General features: G+C 37.6%; 1 protein-coding gene across 1 annotated transcript; it reads left to right on the forward strand.

Annotated features, from left to right (window-relative positions):
• The first annotated feature begins 2710 nt into the window (after nt 1-2710).
• On the forward strand, nt 2711-4207 carry LOC144433027 (kelch-like protein 24). The gene has a single exon (XM_078121339.1). It carries the CDS (start codon nt 2711-2713, stop codon nt 4205-4207), a length of 1497 nt encoding a protein of 498 aa, XP_077977465.1.
• Nucleotides 4208-20520: the final 16313 nt, after the last annotated feature.

Genomic DNA, 20520 nt, shown 5'->3' on the forward strand with positions numbered 1-20520 from the left:
GTGAAAACATGACGATGTACAAATGTTCCGTTATTAGCTTCAGTACGTCGCGTGTTATCTCAAAACGCCTGGCTTGGGGTACAAGCATATAAGGCATATATGGTCATCACCACCAACACATATATAGCTTTTGATATTGTACAAAGATGTCCGATAGATACATTTTTCGCAAAGACTTCTGCCTTTGAAACGTAATTATATTCTTATCTGATTTAGAACTCGCTAGGACCAGAAACAAGGTTTGGTACAACACCAAACTAGCCAATTAACATAGCCACGGGTCGCATTTTTTTAATTTTACAATATTCGAAACTTCCATCGTCGTAAACGACAACCTTTTTTACCACACCTTCTCGCGGAAGAAATAACAGCTCTAGTTTGCGAGAATGGAAAATTCACGAATCACGTAAATGTCGTTGTTACTGCTTCTACTCTTAAGCGTGTTACCGCCGTCGCTCCATCGCATGCGCATTATGGTCACACATATGAGCTGGTTATAGTATTTGCTTGATTTGTTGTTGTTGTTTTTTTTTCGAATTTTTTCGCTGTCTTAGAATTTGAAAATTTTGAACAGCATGACTACCAATTAGTAACAGCATAGAAACCATTGAAGAGTAGGATGTGAAATTAATCAAATATTACAAAGACAAAGTTAAAGTTACAGTGTGACGTCATTGTCAAGTGTAAATACCACCACCTGTTGTTGATAGATTGCATCATTTCATGATAAATGATTACCAAAAATAGGAATGTTTACTCGTACTCTGGAATATATATATATAAACTAAAATATATTTCTCGTGTTACTGAGGAATTCGAAGTAAATTTGAGTTCCCGGAGTCAACGTGTGTATTTGACATGTAAACATTTATATCTTGATATGTACTCTCTCTCTCTCTCTCTCTCTCTCTCTCTCTCTCTCTCTCTCTCTCTCTCTCTCTCTCTCTCTCTCTCTCTCTCTCTCTCTCTCTCTCTCTCTCTCTCTCTCTCTCTCTCTCTCCATATTAACCTCTAAATGCACATTGCACGTGTGCAAATACACACGTACACAATTAACACGATACATTCATTATATGAGACCGGAATGAAGAGGTGGGTCTTATCGCAAACAAATGTAAAGATCATAGACTACTGGTTGGCATGACAATATAGTGACGTCATTTACAACAATTTTCGTAATATGATATCATAGAAGATAGCCATACCCATTCTGCTTCTTATAAGTCATGTATGAGTATTTGTTTTTTAGCCCGCAAAGGGCAACGCCAGGGATGGGCTATTACAGTGAGATTCGTCCGTCCGTCCATCCATCCATCTATGCGTGCGTGCGTGCGTGCGCCCACAAATCTCTGACAAGCACCAACCAATTTCAAGTTTTCAAGCTTGATACGAACATTATGACAATGACTTTCATCTGCAAGGTCAAATTGTAAATTGTTCAATAAATTTAACACTTTTATCCCAAAAGTCACCATTAAAATGTGTTCGTCCGCATCGTCAAAGGTATGGCTGCTATTCATTCAGGTCAAACTTAAATTTGCATAATAGCTTTGTCATATATATATATAGTCAACAAGCCAGTTGGGTGTCTATACCTTCTATGACGGCTTGTTAACGATAAGTTTATTAACTTATTACTGATATCCCTCCATAAACCATGATACTGATAACCTTTCTCAAGGATTGCAAACCAGTTAGTTACTCAGCTTAATTTTTTATGTTATAAATGTCGTGTTAAGGTGACTGTACAATAAACACTGTTTACTGAGTATATAATTTACACCATCTAAACACTTTTAAAAAAAAACTCGGTTTCAACAATCAAATTTGTGTTTCTCTTCCAACAGGAATGGGTTGTAAATTGTCCAAATCCAATCGTAATTCCCATCGATCAGGAGTAAAAGAAACCATACGACAGAATCGGCGTTACCGTCAGCGAAATGAGCGGGAACGACGAACTGAAAACGATCTCTTTCGCCGTCACCTTCGTCAGGAGTCTCTCGACAACAAACAGAAAGTCATCAGGTATACCGACATTTTAGAAGAGATACTTAAAGCGAACGAGTTGAAGCAGCTCGAAAAATTGATGAGATCACACGGAAAAATCTTACTGCAAAGTCTTAACAAACTGCGCCTTCAAGGAAAATACGTGGATATCAACTTGCGTTCAAAGGAAGGAGATGTCTTTCCATGTCATCGAGTTATCATATCAGCGGCCAGCGGAGTATTGAGAGAGAAATGTCTAGAAACTGAAGGAGGGGAGACGTGCGAGTTCAGAACGATAGATTTGGATGTCATTGACACCCTGTCTTTGAAGAACGTTATCGAGTACATCTATACCGGTCAATGTGAACTGACACATGAAAACGAACCGACAACGAACAACGCAGCAACATCTCTCAAAATCGAAAGTTTGCAAGCGTTCTGCTACTCTGCTAAAGTCTTTCTGACCAATAACATCAATCGGAGAGCCACTTGGACAAATTTCCACGAAGATTATGTTGTTTCATTTCTTAAAGAGCTGGAAACACTTCGTCAGAATGGTCACTTCATCAACATCGTTGTGGAGAGCAGTGATCACGTGATCACGTGTCATAGATGTATTCTAGCCGCATCTAGTGATTTCTTCGGGACGCTGTTTACGACAGACTTCGGCGACAGCAAATCCGAAGTTGTACGATTACACAAAGTCAACGCAGACGCGATTAAGATGTTGATTGACTTTGCGTACACCGGTCACGTGTACTTGAACGAGAATACAACAGAATCTCTGCTACGAGTTGCAAATCAGTTACAATGGGAAGAAGTTGAAGACTTAGGAAAAGCGTTTTTAGAATCTCAAATAGACGAATCAAACTGTCTCGGAATAAGTCGATTTGCTGACTCATATGGTTACACTGCTATATCGATCAAAGCAAAGCAGTTCGCATTAAACAACTTTGCTAGAATCACGAGCGAAGTCGATTTCTTAGAACTCGATTTCGCGTACCTTAAGAGTTTATTTACGGAATACATGCTTGTGGAAAGCGAAGAAGTGATGCTTGATGCAATGTTCCGTTGGATAAGACATGATCCAACATACAGATCCCACTTTATGGAATCTTTACTAGAACTAATCAGTCTGGAGAACTTGGAAGATGAAACTATCTCTACAATTTCTCATCTGATTCCTAACCTTGAATTATCGGTTGTCAGGGAGACTGGTGTATCTAGGAAAGCGCGACGCTACACGCAAGTCATGGTTTTCTTTGGTAGTAATGAAATGGACGAGCGCCAACGCAATGTAGAAATCTACAACCCAACTACCAAGAAATGGACAGTACTTTCAAAATTACCAAGTGGGGCAGATTCGTTCGTTTCGTCTGTCGTTCCTATGGGCAAGGATATTTGGCTGAGCACTTTGAAGCGCAGCACGTGGATGTATTCTACGAAAACGGACGAGTGGAAGCAAGCACGTAGTCAACCTGGCCGACTTTTAAACCAATACGCGGCTGCTCACCACAAAGGTTACGTGTATGTTATTGGTGGCAATGAAGACAAGACTAATGTTGTCAAGGCAACAGTTGATCGTTACGACCCCAAGACGGATACGTGGTCGATGATGTCACCTATGCTTTTAGCTGTCGGTACTAGAGCCATCGTGACATGGAGAAACTATTTTTTCGTTTTCGGAGGCTGGGACGGTCATACATACACTCATAATGTACAACGTTACGACATAGACACCGACGAATGGAAATTCGTGTCACGGTGCCCAATACGTGATACGTGTGGAATCGGAGTGGTCGCTCTCGATGACTTTATATATGTCTTAGAAGGTGGTGAGATGTTTCGCTATGATCCCATGAATGATTCTTGGAGACAAATGCAAAGCATGAACAACCCTCGCACAGACTTCAGCACTGTTGTATGCAATGGCAGAATCCATGTCATGGGAGGGCTGTACAGTGGACAGACAGTGATGAATATCGAGGTCTACAAGGAAGAAATGAACAGTTGGGAGGTCTTCGATGACTTAGAGGATGTCACTGTATTCTCCTACCCACGTTGTGTCTGCGTGTTGAAGAAAAACATTCATAGTTTATTGTACAAGTACAACAAATATGATTCGGGCTTCCAGGCTTTTGGTAACAGACAACAAAGTGTGTCCAACTACCCAGTGACGTCATCGGAGTCAATTACGTCATCGTTGGCGTTGATGATGTAAAAAAAATGTTCCTGGTCTTTACCAGACCAACGATGTTGATTAAGGTGTGGGAGGGTATGAAGTAGAATTTTGCAAATATCGCCACATGCTGCTAGTAAGCACAAACACTGTGTGTGCGAGAAATACTGCAAGACACGTAGTGACCATGACTGGTTCACGCCTGAAAAAGGCAACCTCACATATGATGAGTGTCAGAATCTGTTGATTGAACATTTACAGTCGTGATGTAAACAGTTTGTAAAGTTATAACAAGAATGCTTTGATTCTTGTATATACAGTATATATATATGAATATGAGTGTTTCACTGGAGAGAACAGTGCTCGATGCAAATATTAGCAGCAGAGCATTATAGACTTAATTCAAAAGAATAAGGATGTTATGAGTGTTAACATCCTTATTCTTTTGAATTAAGTATATATATATATATATATATATATATATATATATATATATATATATATAATGTATATGCAAGAGTCATATACATGTATATGTATATATATATATATGTATGTATATATATATATATATAAATATAAATATATATATATATATATATATATATATATATATATATATATATATATATATATATATATATATATATATATATATATATATATATATATATATATATATATATATACTTCACTCATTATCCATACACTCCTATTCAAGTTCTTCAGGAACTGGTTTTTGTTGGTAATCAAAATGTTATAAATTTTCATTTCTAAGCCTATATTTGGTTATGAAATTTGATTTATGATTTTAGTGGCAGCAATACAAGATCAACGAACTGGAAAATGGCACGATTTCAATGTGACTCAGGATGTTGATGACATATTAGGATGGCAACTTGAGGATATAGAAAATAGTTCTTTGGGTAAAAACAAAATGCGAAGTCTCGTGACCAAGTGAGGGCGCTCTTCAAGAACACCCTATCCCGTTCTTGACTCACTGAGTTATCTTTTGAAGCGGTGTGTAGAACATTTCCGCTTGCGACTATATCCGCCTCTCCGTCAGTATCCGTTAAATATACAGCCTAGCTGTCAGTGTACCACACTGTACTTCTGTCTGTCACATAATGCAATATTTTCGAGTCATGTGAACAATAATCCTAGTTCGTGAAGGTATGCTATCGAACCTTGATTTAGGCATATATATACTCAGACTTTTAAAATTTGTTTTAGTGATACGTGTATATATTAAGTATATGTAAAATGATATGTTATTTTTTAGTTATATTAATATTCAAATAGTACTCAAGTAACCATATTTATTCCGCTATACCATATACCCTCTATATCTAGAGTTATATAGCTTGACTAATATAGATCATCATTTGCAAGAAAACTCACTTTGCAGATATACAGTCAATGTAGAGGGACGAGTAATCTTGTTGTATAGTTGGAAGCATAGAATATAACGGTTACGACTATGAATGATATTTCTACTTATACTCCTGTTTGCTTGTATGAATGGATGCAAAACATACCTTTCCATGGATTCAGTTTCCTTTATTTATACATTTGTTTATATATCACAACAGTCTGTTATTAAAAAGGACACAGCATTTACCGATCCAAGTTGTTAGTTTGTATTTCATTCTATCATCACATGTCGTCATATTCTTGTTACCTTTTATCAAAATAGAAACGGTTCATACACGGTACATTACATGCTAGACAAACAACCGTATTAATATTGTATGTAACGTTTAATCATTATTTTGAACAATGGCACAAATCGAATGAATGAATGAATGAATGAATGAATGAATGAATGAATGAATGAATGAATGAATGAATGGATGGATGAATGAATGAATCGATGGATGGATGGATGGATGGATGGATGGATGGATGGATGAATGGATGGATGGATGGATGGATGGATGGATGGATGGATGGATGAATGGATGGATGGATGGATGGATGGATGAATGAATGAATGAATGAATGAAAATGAATGAATGAATGAATGAATCGATGGATGGATGGATGGATGGATGGATGGATGGATGGATGGATGGATGGATGAATGGATGGATGGATGGATGGATGGATGGATGGATGGATGGATGAATGGATGAATGGATGGATGGATGGATGGGATAGATGGATGGATGAATGAATGGATCGATGGATGGATGGATGGATGGATGGATGGATGGATGGATGAATAGATGGATGGATGGATGGATGGAGGGATGGATGGAGGGAGGGATGGATGAATGGATGGATGGAGGGAGGGAGGGAGGGAGGGATGGATGGATGGAGGGAGGGAGGGAGGGATGGATGGATGGAGGGATGGATGGATGGATGGATGGATGGATGGATGGAAAACTGAATGAATCATATCAGCTCATAAATCATTGATAAATCAAAACATAACGATTCCAATCCGGAAGTCAGACAATTTCAAGGACGGTGATCTAATCGATCTAAACCAGATAGACTTCCCGGATGTCTGGTGTACTATACTGTCACGTGACATTCGTATGTAAAAATAGCCATGACGTCACCTATAGGTGTCATGTAATATTGTTTATCTTATGAGTACTAGTGTGTTGTTTATGTTTTGGCACGTCCTATGACTTAATATACTATAACGGGGTTAACAAGGGAACTGATTAAAGAGGTACGGCCATACTTTGATCATGTATACAGTTATCCTACCCGTAGACTATTTCCATATTATGGAGTTAATGTTTTAGATCCAAAAGTTCATGTTTTCTACAAAAGGAAGGCGTGGCCAAATTGACCATTGCATGTTTTAAGGACTCTTCGGTTTCTTTTATAGAAGACACATTAAAAAAAACACCAACAACTTTTTGGCTCGCCAAGTTCTGTCGAAATTATATCAAACAGTTGCACAGTTTTGGAGTTAGTAGCAATTTTACACAACCATGGCCAAATTTCAGCCCGTGATTATAATCTGAGGTCAAAATTGAACAAGGTTGCACTTATTTGATGATCAATTTTTTATTAATTCTTGTATTTTTAATACTCTTCACTTTCACAATTTTACAGCTATTTCAGCGATGTTTTATTTTTAGCCGTAATAAAGAAACGAACGACCTTTAGTCAAACGGATACCTGGGAGTGACAACTTAAAGTCCGTTTTATCCTCGATCACATCATGGTCACAATTGCTTGCTGGTCCATAGTTGATGTTAGTTATCAATAGTCCGCGAACGAGGCCAGACATGCATTCAAGTGGCCAGACCTGTCACATGTCAGGTCACAACTTGCATGTACTTGTAATATTGGACCTATACACCCCCGGGGGCTACTCCCCCTATTTGAGTATACGTATATGTGCCGCTCTTTGGGGTGCGTTTTCTAGCCCTTTTTGGTCTAAAATGGGTCTGTCTTTTCTAGCTGACGAGTCTAAAACGGGGTCCACTTTGCATTATTTTCGATTTTGCTTGGTCTATAATATGGTTCATTGTCCTTTACCAAATCATAACTGCCAATAATTGCCGAAAATGTTGCTCAAAACTTTCATCTTTTAAAAACCTGCAATGGTCTAAAATGGGGTATTGGTGTTTGGTCAAAGTTGGTCTGGAATGGGGCCCGGGATTTTCAGCACTAGTGGCCGCACACCCCTACCAGAGCTGACCATTGGTACCGCCCCCGGGTATACATAATGTTTGTTGGTTGTGTTCCGGAATTCCGTCAAAAATCGTTGCGGCACCGTGTGGCATTGCACTGTGTCGATGTTAATGTATCTATGATACCACATATCTGACTAACATGAGTTTTAGTCACAATCCACTATTTACCTATATTTTGGGTATGGTTTTCGTGGTCGGTTGGACAACAGCAGGGAGTGACATCAACAGAGCTCCGGTTTCGTTTTTGCTTCAACCCCATGATCGGATTGTTGTGGTCCAGGAACAATATTATTCAACAAAATTTTCAATTTACTGTTCCGTGATAAACCTCCAAACGGGATATCGACTACTGTGGTACAAGGACAATCATATTCTTTCAAATGATGAACCACGGATATCGATACGAAACTACAGTGACGAATTGTTTGAGCTATCAGTGAGTGACGTCACTGCTAGGACAGCTGACCTGGATAGTGGAAATTACTACTGTGCTATCAAGAACCCGGATAATGACATCATACTAAAAACAGAAACCGCTAAAATAACCATACCCGTTCTTTCAAATAAAACGTTTCCGTATTGTCGCTCAACTTATGACGGTAATGAAATGTTGGCAGTTGGAGACAATTTTATGTTAACGTGCATTTACCCGGACACTTCATCAAAGGCAGCACTGCGTTTGAATAGAATCGGTTCTGCGACAGGAGAGAACGTTACACTGGAGACAAGAGCAAGGAGTGATGGGAACTTTTTATATGTTGATTACGATTGGAAAGTATCACATACCGACAACGGAGTTCACTTTGAATGTACATTGAACACGAATAAAACGACGTGTCAAGTCGGAGGAGGCAATGTAACAGTAAACCTCCAAACTCTTGAAAGGGTCATTGGGGTCGAGGGTGATAACTCCAAAAGTCTTATCAGAAATGTTATCATTATATCAGTCTCCGTCACCTGTGTTATAATTATTACAATTCTAATCATTACTGTTGTACGCTTACGACGGGTAAACGTCGTCCAAAAACGACAGTTCCGAGTCCATGGCAGCAAATCATGTCCGATGGTCGAACGCCGACTTCAGTGTGACGGACAATCGCAAGAGAACGTATCGGAGGCTGCAACAACGGATGAATCGCATGGTGACATGGTCCAATCAAGGACGAACAAACCAGCAATTCCGACACCTCCTCACCTTGAACTAGACTACGATACATCAATTCCATTGGCATCATCAGATAGCATTGTAAGCGATCGAAATTTGGAAATCGAAGAATCAGACATTTGCAGCGAGGAAACTAACACCAATGCATATACAGTACAAATACATAAATATGAGAATGTGCCTGACCAGCACATGCTGCAGATCGTAGCGGCGTCGCCGGCTGATAACAAAACCCGTCATGTTGTACCGGGAAAACATCAATATGTGAACTTGCCTGACCAAGATATCAGTTGCAGTACGTTGCAAGACACAACCAATAAACCCGTTAAACATGAATATGTTAATTTAGTTGACCAAGATCATGTCGACTTAGATAGCTCGTACCAAGATGCAACCAGTAGACCAATCAAACGCCGTTATGTTAATTTACCTGACCAAAACGTCAACGACAGTGAAACTTGTAAACCAATCAAACGCCATTATCAAAATCTAGAGACTCGGGCTTCTCCCACCTACACGTCTCTTCAACATGTGACTTTAAGATCAACTACATGTTGACAATTCGATATATCCGACATGTGTCAAAATGTCTTCTGTTTTTTGTTTGTTTTTTTGGTTCACCATTGGCATCTCAGGACACTCAAGTAAGTCATGATGATTGCAAGATAGATCAGGATAAAAACATAAAGGTGTGTGAAAAAGTGGATATTGTCTCTGTGAATATACAGTGGTTTTCTCCGCCTGGTCGCATACACGAACTGATTCCCGTTGCCGTAGTGATAAATGAATTTTGATCGTGCACTTCTTCACAAGTACACGTCTCACAAAAACATGTGTGTGTGTGTGTGTGTAATGTATGGTATATTTACATGACGTCAACACTGTCTACTAAACCTGAAGTTGAAGAAAATTCTTAGTCAGTAAATTTACATACCGTTTTATCTTAACGCAAGGGATGACGTTCTGATCTCTCATTTATATATATATATATATATATATATATATATATATATATATATATATATATATATATATATATATATATAGTTTCACGCATTGCGCAATCATCAGACAACTATTGCGCTCTAACACTGCGGTATAGAGCACTGTCTTAGCAGATTGATACTCACCAAGTTATATATATATATATATATATAATAATAATTATATATATATATATCAGTCAACGTGTTAAAGAACTACTAGGGCCGATGTGTACATGTTCTTACCAGTTAACTACCCATTTAGTTTCAGTACCCTATCATCAGACAACTATTGCGCTCTAACACTGCGGTATAGAGCACTGTCTTAGCAGATTGATACTCACCAAGTTATATATATATATATATATATATATATATATATATATATATATATATATATATATATAATAATAATTATATATATATATATATCAGTCAACGTGTTAAAGAACTACTAGGGCCGATGTGTACATGTTCTTACCAGTTAACTACCCATTTAGTTTCAGTACGTGTCATGCATCTAAATCTGAAAACATATATATACATAACAATGTAAAACGTATTTTCCTATCCGGGCTTTTATGTGGTGAAATATGTCTATAATGTATTGTGTTTCCATTATCAACCGTAACACCAAAATGTCCAAGATATAGTGACATTCTACATCACTCTAGTTCAGCTGCATATGACCTGATTGAGTTAATGATCGTGACGTCATCACTGTCTACTAAACCACTGAAGTTGGAGATAATTGTTAGTCATTAAATTTACATACTACATTTTATCATCTTAACGTAAGGGATGAAGTTCGGATCTCCTATTAAAATATTTCGACGCAGTTTTAAACAAATTGAAATCGGAAAGTAATGCGTAACTATTGTTTTAATGTGCATGGCTGTTTGTATCTGTCTCATAGTATTTAATAGTATGTGCAGTTTCACATGTATGGTACACGACCTATGTGACCCATGAAGTAGTCTAACCTTTGACATCATTATCTGACTTGTCAACACGGAGGTCACGTGATTTATTGCACGTCACTAGAACTCAGCAACGCACACATGTGTATACAACCATTCTCAATAAACCTTTGTTACTGTCTACTCTACCGACTACATGACGTTCGTAAAATCTCCACTTGCTGACGTTGAGCATTCTATTCTGTATAAAGCTCTGTTGTCGACTTTGTTCCATAACTCAGCTCAGTCGCAGCTTTCCTGCGTAAATCATATACAGTTTCAGATCCATTCCTGAAAGTCTGCATTAAGGGGGCACACTACAAGCTGAGTTTATACTTTCTTGACGGTAATTTTGGCTGCATATTTAAGGATCTCTACTCCCTGAAGAACTCAAATCGGGTTATATAATTATATTATTATATTATTATTATTTATATTATAAATGATCCGATGACGTAATTTGTCACACACATATACAAACTACCGTAACAGTTGTAGTAATGTAAAAAGACAATTGTAATATCCGTCGAATGCATGTATTGATATTAATTACCATTATACGAGAATTTAATCGAGGTTTTATGTAAGTATTTTCATTTGAGTGAAAGGCCTATAAACTAGCATGTACTTTAAACAAGGTTATCCCTAGACTCTCTCACAGTCCTCAGAGCATTGCTAAAACTTTAAAAGGGTTGTTTTATATGTACCGATAACTACTGCATAATTGCACATCGAATATCCTTGTACTGTGGGTCCTCATTGACTACATAGGGCTAATCATTTGTTGACGTGTAATACCGAGACTCGGGGCATCGCAATAACACTGCATCGAAGTAACACGTCAGTGAATGATTAGTCCATGGGGGCCCACAGTACACGGATATTCGAGTACAACTATGTGGTAGATATCTTGACATACAAAACAGTTAGCCTTTTAGCGATGCTCCGAGGACATGTGAGAGAGTCTCTAGGTTATCCCGGAATTTGTAAAATAACACTCACTACATAATATCGTGGGAAGTTATGTGTGTGAAAAGTTAACTGAGAGATATGGCCTCGCCCCATTGATGATGAAAGGCCACGGCTTGCAAGTTGCAGTGATACTATTGAAATATCATATTTTTAAGTACATATAAAAGTTGATGATGTGATAGGCCACCCCCGGAGGCCGGGTCTGAGAATCGTTCTATCGTGGTATCCTTGTCGTGTGTCCGTATATCATCAGATTGGACAACGTGATTTATGGGAGCATCATGTAAAGCGTAAATGGCACACAATTTGAGCTAAGATAAGTCAAGCTATTGACCCTGGAATTCACAAAACTGGGTATCTAAACAAATGTCAACATATATACGTTATATATATAAAACTATTACGCTCTGCCACTGTGGTATAGAGCACTGTCTTAGCAGATTGATACTCACCGAGTTATATGTATGTATGTATATATATATATATATATATATATATATATATATATATATATATATATATATATATCCGACTAGAGAGTTGAGTGAAACCGAATTACCATATACAAAAAAATATCAATAATCTATGTATGACGCAATTGTTCGAGTACTAGTAAATTGGTCACTTTTTACTACGTGACGAAATACACTGTATGTGTGTTCATTCCTGTATATACATTACTTAAACATAAAGTGGCCATATTTGTATTTTTAATATATAAAACAATATTGTCATGCCTTCACATTGCAAAATGTTAAATTGATCAATAACCTGTGTCAGTTAATTAGTTATTGATAATTATCTGGGCTTTCGTATGTATACCCGGCGTCCATAGGTTACACTGCAACAGTAGCATGTGGATACGTCACCCAGGTCTTCACTTTCTTATACTTGCTGACAGAATGGACATGTAGATGAAAATTTGGGATTTTTTTAAATTTATAAAACATCTTTGCCGTATTTTTCTCTCTGAAAACAAAATGTGAAACAGATTATATCAAGCACTTGCTTGTAACTATTATTTAAATAACGACGACAACAACAACAACAACAACAACAACAACAACATCAACAACAAAAACAATAAAAGTGTGTAAAACGTTTATCATTGTATGTACAATAACATTTTCCTCACATTTAATTTTTTATTTATATTATTTTGCAATTTATTGAATTACAAGTATGGACTTTGTAGATGATATTTCATAATTTTATCAATAAAACGACGTAAAGTATGTGTTGTTATATGAAATTAAAATTCCAACACATTTGTCACCCAAGAATGCGATATTTGCATATCGTACTGTATTATAGAAATTGTTTCTCCTCTCTCATTGGTTCGTCTCAGTGTCTGATATACATGTATTAGAGCAAGCCTTGCGATCGCTAGTGAGAGACGTCGGACCCTTTGTCATGGGTGTTATGTTGGTTGTTTCCACTTCACACGACATTATTACTTATGGATTTGAAAGGATAATCCATCCGTCAATTGACTTTCCTCTCCATTCAAAAGACTATCATGGCACACGTTCTATTCAGTGTTTGTTGCGTGACCCATTCAACCTTTTGTTGGTTGTGTTCAATGGAGAGTGAGAGCAACAAAAGGTTGTCCCCAATTTGACTTTCAAATGACAGATAAACATCACACGAATGCCCGGATGACGGAAGTGAATATTAACACCACTGCTATGAGTCTGACCTGACGTTGTGTTACTTTAACTTATGGTACACATCTCTAGCTTATATTAGTAACTGCTTGCTGCGAGACGTGAGATATCTAAGTCTAGAGTGGCCGTGTCTATGTCACCATGGCGTGTGTGCGAATCGCGGTGGTCCTAATGGTTTCGCTGTCGTTCTTCATTGGTACGGTGCAGCCCCAGAAACCAACGTTCTTATACGTACCAAGCGACGAGGTAGTGGTTCTGAGAAGTGAGTATGTCTCCACAAGTGTCAAACTCCACTGTTACGTTATCAACTTCGATTCGAGTTTAACTATGCTTTGGTATAAGAACGGTATAGCTATTAGTCGAAATGAAGACATTGTCGACAACGAACATAATCTGACAGACCCTGCCAGATACAGCGTGACGCAGGGTCATAACATCGGTTTATTCCTGTTGGATATTGAGGAAATAACAACTAAAACAGCCCACTTAGATCGAGGGAGTTACAGGTGTGTCGTCAAGAACAACGGACAAGTTTTGACCAAATCTCCATCAGCAAGGGTGGATATTTACGTCACTGCTAATTCGGGTTCGGAATACCCCATATGTACACCAATGCAATCACCACACAATTACACCGAGGGCGCTACGGCCACGGTAACATGTTTCACCCAAACGGAAATTACAGGCACCACACTGGAGTGGTCTCGAAGTGACAGGAACATTACTTTGGCGTCATCAAAGTGCACAGAGGGTGAAGGTGGTAAATATACGTGTATTACGGAATTTGTATGGACCGTCAGGTCGGAAGACGACGGACTCGTGTACACTTGCATTGAGAAGAACCCACACATCTCTACGTACCCGACATGTGATATAGGTCCGCTGATTGTGTCACCACCGATGAACCTTGTCGAAAGTATGACATTTACGATGCCACAGCTCATCGGGATCGCTGTCGGAGGGGGACTGACCTTAATCGCGATTATCATTATTATTGCTATAATAGTTGTGGTAGTTCGTAGAAGGAAAAGAGAAGACGCACAGTTTCCAAATATAAGTCGGCACTTTGAGATTCGACCACAAACAGATTTTAATAATAGTTGGAAGAGTGGTCAGATGGACACCGGAGCATCAGGTCCTGGCCTCGGTATAGGTACCCTGACCCAAGACACAGGGGAACGCTACTACAAAAGGAAAACAATGCAGACGCCGATAAACCTAGATGCGCTGTCAGGAATGGCCCCTAAATCACCAAATGTGTCACAGTCGCCAAGTAAGACATCACTCTCACAATCGGAAGGCAAAGGAAGTAGGCATAGCCGAAGTAGCAGTGTCGTTGACATGGCAACTGGAAATGGCGATTATTCTCGCCCTGCTAGTGGTTCTGTTCATTATGATGTCGTTGAGAATGACCCAGAAAATTACCAAACCCTGTCCCCACGAGAGGAAGGTTTGTATGCTCATATGAACACATTGCCTTTGACCTAGACTCCCTGTACGTCACGCGTGAACTGTTGTACACGACACACTGCTACAGTAACAATAATAACAGTGACGCGTCGACGTGCCCTGGAGATGACTGGATGCACAGTACATGTATACAACTAGGCCAGTTACTAGAATCTGAGACTAGTGTAGATGCATGTATATTCAGTATGTGTTCTGAGAGACAAAATGCTAGTACTTGTATACCATAGTAACCCTGTAAATACATTATACTATGCACAAGCCAAGTTATTGTCTTTGAACAGAAAATATGGATTATATATACCCTGCTCATTCTGCGTCACAACATCACATGTGTACGTCACCAGTTGTGTTCGAAATGTGAATCAAAACTTTAAAAATCACACTTTCTCAACTTTTTGTAAATCGTGCTTGAATTACATTATTCAGAATATTTTTCTCCATTCAGCCAAGGAAAATACTGGTGACCTAGCTAAGGGTGTTGTCACTATGAGCCAAGCGCCGGACTCATAATAACAAAGCCCTTTAGATCACGAACATTTTCCTTAGCTGAACAAATAAATAATAACGTGGATTAGTATCTTATTATAACACAGACACATTCTGCATTTTTACATGAATAGAATTATAAGACGACCATTATTAAAAAAAATTTGTAACTACCATTCTGATGTTTATTTTTTTTCTGTAAAACATTTCACCCTTTCTCTTAAAGTTAGCGTAAATGGCTAGTTTTGTCGATTGTTTCGGCTGCCATTGTCAGTCGAACTCCCGATAGAAACAATGTAAACAACGGTAGGAAGGTACAATTATGAGTACAGCTACATAGATCACGTGACTGTTTTACATATATATTAATATGGCGATGTCATTATTTTAAATGAAAAAAAATCGAAATTCCTGCATTTGCATATTGACGAATATTATTAATTGAATGACACAGAAACAGTATGTTAGATAGCTTTAATTGGATTTGTAATTAATTTTATAGGTATGTCAATGTCCATAGTATTGACTATATTCTTTCATTTGATTATGGATACGAAAACAATATACAGCCTGTTTCAATTTACCGTTCTCCGGTTCTGCTTGCACGCAGGAACCAACCAGGAAACTGCACACTCTGCACTTTAAGATAGCAAGATTGACTGAATATACAGTTCCCTGTGACATTTTGTCAAAATGAACTGAACTAACATGTCATCAAATGCAGACGTTAAAATGTTGGCGTCCGCATGTATGTGTTTAGCTGTAGTACATTTCAATGGTTTTATTTCATAATTAGATAAAATGTAGCAAGAATGTGGTCTTGCTTTCGTATTGGTTTCTGCGACGTATCAAACAGAGTCGGCCAGTGAATAGTATGGGGTTGGGTTGGTGTTCAACATACACTGTTGTTCTGATTGAAAGACATAATTGCAAGTCCCCCTAATCTTGCAAACCAGAGCATGACATTTTACCTTTAAATAGAAACATTATATAATATAACATAACGTGAACTGGAGTCTCCGTCACAAATAGGCAAGTGGTTTACGACAGTGACTTGCATTGCTGTAAATTTAGGTTGGTACTGTTTTACGACGGTTTAGTCAACTTGAATTGAGGTCACCGTATATAGACCAGTGGTTTACAACAGTCGCAAACGCCATCGCTAAATGACAAGATGAAGGGCGTCAACCAAACATAAAGTTTTAACATTCATTTAGAACTGTTAACATATCCACTCATGACTTTCATCCAAAAGTCTTGCCAGGATTGCATTACCAAACACCCACTATTATACCCCACCACCACCACCACCACCACCACCAACAACAACAACAGATACTTACAGCCCATTTGAAGTTACCGTTCACCTGCCCGCTTTGATAAAACAACGCATAAACCAATAACAAAACTGTATATTCTACACTAAGATAGCAAGATGGCATTGCCTTGCTACATTTGGTCTATTTTGAGATAAACGATCTAAACGTACTGCAACTAGACGCAGACACATGGTCGCCAATGTTCTGAAGTCGTCTCAGTGAATTTGGTGTCTTCTTGGTGGCATTTCATAGTTCATTTCACTGAGACAAAATGTCGCAACAAAATGTATTTATTCAAATTTGTTATCTTACATTGTAGCGTGCAGTTTAATTTCTTGTTGATTTCTGCTTGGTTGTATCATCAAACAGAGCTGGTAAAGGTAACTTGAAGTAGTCTGTATTTGCAGTAGCAATTTAATATAAATTAAATTAGCATTTGCCACTAAGTGGTGTCAATTTGTATATTGGATTTTACAGAAACAGAGATACATATATGCTAAGAAAAGTTTCAATTCTATTTTTTATATATAGATATCACAATTAAACATACGTAGTACCAGGAAGTTAACAGGATAACATTTAATAAACAATGTTAGATCGCAAATCCACATACCATTGTTGAGGTGTCCATTTTATCAGTTGATTCATATTTGTATAGTGAATGTCGGACACTCGCCAATATCAACTGTAGTGCTTGTGCATAACACACACACACACACACACACACACACACACATATATATATATATATATATATATATATATATATATATATATATATATATATATATATATATATATATATATATATATATATATATATATATTAAATATGGCTATTAAAAACGGAAAGGGACAAGCATGTAACTTTTACTGATCTTAAATTGCTTATGGTGACATGTTGTGACCACGTGATTAAATTGTCACTAGTGTAACCTTTAACACAGTGTTGTTGCATTCATTGTGCCATTTCCCCAGATCACTCTTCCTCAAACGTCTCCCGTGAAGTGCAAAGATAAGATACAAAGGTCTGACATTTAACAATGTGTTGTTTGTGTCATCATTCCTGGTTTTCCTATGTAACCATGGTAACTGCCCTGTTCGTCTTTTCGACACCGATTGTCATTGTTGATGATATTAGTAAAAACAATGGCGTCAACAGTATAGTTAGTGTCGATGCATGTTGTAATATATGCTGTCATGTGTTTGTGTTGTACAACAATCACATGACATCCATAATTATCCCTCTGTGTCTTGATCTTATTGTCATGAAACAACTATTGAATTAACTGGTTCAGCCGATTGCAAAACACCAATCTACACGTCGAGCAGTAAAGACTTCTAAATTGAACAAAAAAATTGTCTGTGATGTTTCTAGTTTTTTCTTTTCTTTCATAGCGACTTTATACTGCCTATAGTGTTGATAAACACCACCTGGTTTCGCCCTCTATTGAACTCCAAGGACATCATATTGGCCTGAAACGACCTTTCTGATAGTAACGAGTCGAATGCTCGGTGGATCAGTGCTGTCAGTGTGGAAAGGGTACGGTTAACTTGACGAGCGACCTCAACGGCCACTTTACTCCGAATACATTGATGTGTCGCTCTGAAATGACAAGTGTAATTTTCAACATGTTGAAGGTGTGGTCAGTCGTGGAAGAATTGGGAGACATTTTGTATTTGAGTGCAGGGTTAGTCCATGACATGTTCATTTATACAAGCACATTTTGATTGAAAGACATTTGAATACATTAGGTTAATAACTATAATATCAATAATTTGGATGCACCTGTAGAGTTCCTGAAATGGTTCCGGAATTTCATACCACTGAAATGAAAGCAAAAGAAAAAAAAGAGAGTAAATAAACTGGAATTCCAGTAAAATCCTTATAAGCAGGGGGAAACGGGGAAAGCCATCAAAGCAGTACCATGTAAGCATCATTGTATGTATGTATGTATGTATGTATGTATGTATGTATGTATGTATGTATGTATGTATGTATGTATGTACCTTGTTGTGTCAAACATATGCATCGAAATGACCAACCTCCCCTACATTCAATGAAGATTACTATTACCTTATTATCGCCATGGAAGCCGGATCAAAATGTACATTATTAGAACTTCAAGAAAAAGCTGGAAAATGTAAAAGCTAACAATAGTTATTCAAGCATGTAGTAAGTTTTTGTAGTAAGTTACCGGAGGGTATATTGCATGGTTTTGGATTGCATTTATGGCTTTGTTAATACCAATGAACGAAGGTGCCTTTATAAATGGGAAGAGTATCTTTTCCGTTTCAAAATGATTTAGCCATTATAACTTTGATTTATGTGTTTGATGGCAATATATATAACTGTTTGATTTTAAATGTTACATATTGTATATCAATAATAGATTACATGCTTTCCTAGCAAATTTATGTGATAATTATAAAGTCACACGTGTTGACCCGCTGTTATCAAGACTACATGTATATGTCGATTGTATGCTTATCTGGTGTATTTGATCACATTCTAAGGATATTTGATTCTGATTTTGTATTGTGTTAATGATTCAAGTTTTGCTATAAACACATGAGATATGATCTCTGAATTGATTATCATTTCTTGAAATTATTACTATTAGGATTAATTTATATCTACATCCACTTGTACCAAAACTACTGACTTATATTGTTATTTGCAGCACGATTCATCACGTCACAGTAAATGTAAAGACTCAATTCCACGATCACTCCATACATCATGTATATGCAGCAGTGGTTTCGTTTTTTCAGGATAGAGCCAGTGAGCTTTATTCCTGTATCTATTACCAAGTTTGCTTTACCGAATTTATCAACCTTTTTTCGGTTGGGTGAAGGACATTATTTTTGCAATCGAACGGGGATGGCGCTGTGATCACAGTGCTCAATTTTAACCTTGTTTCTTCATCTCCATCTAAAAACAGGACGGCCATCACCATTAACATCCCCCCAGTTTAATTCTCTGACAGTTTAATTCTCTGGGAGTTGGAATAAACGTTTGGAGACTAAGCTCCAATGGTGTGTTTTCCCTTCCTAAACAATAGGAAAGTTGTCACAGCTTACAGACTGTTCTGTTTCGTCATCGTTGCGAGATTAATAACAGATACGATCACTTTAACATTTTTATTATTCCTCACAAAAACCTTGTAAACGGCTGCAAAACTAGTAGAAGACAATGTAGACACAATAAGTTGGCCAACTTCGACTATGAGGAGAAAATGATGAATGTCTAACATTACATTTATATATACATAACATCCGAGCGTTAGTGAATGACACCAGTCCCTAGGGAGACTAATGATAAATGCGAAAAATACAATTAAATAGGGTTGATCTATCTGTCTGTCTGTTTTCTTGCCTTTTTCATCATTTTTCTGTGTAACAGCCTATTCAATTAAAGTTGTTTTTGTAGCAAGATCCATGCATGCTAATTATACATATCCAAAAATACCCATTCGGTTGGTGGTGGAATTCCTAAATGGATTATTTGTTTATCTCGCCAAACAACCCCTGTAAATAAATTTGCCAAAACTAACATATGCATACCGACCAAAATTCAGTGGTCCATAGTCACTGTCAGTTCTTTTTCGTATGAAGCCATATATGCATCGCACCGCGTGCAAGAACGTTTGTCGTTAGATGTAGAAAAGG

Source organism: Glandiceps talaboti, chromosome 3 (assembly GCF_964340395.1).
Source record: "Glandiceps talaboti chromosome 3, keGlaTala1.1, whole genome shotgun sequence".
In the NCBI taxonomy this organism is placed as follows: Eukaryota; Metazoa; Hemichordata; class Enteropneusta; family Spengelidae; genus Glandiceps; species Glandiceps talaboti.

Excerpts from the sequence above, each read along its gene's own strand:
- LOC144433027 (XM_078121339.1), top strand. The coding sequence starts at position 2,711 with ATGTTGATTGACTTTGCGTACACCGGTCACGTGTACTTGAACGAGAAT.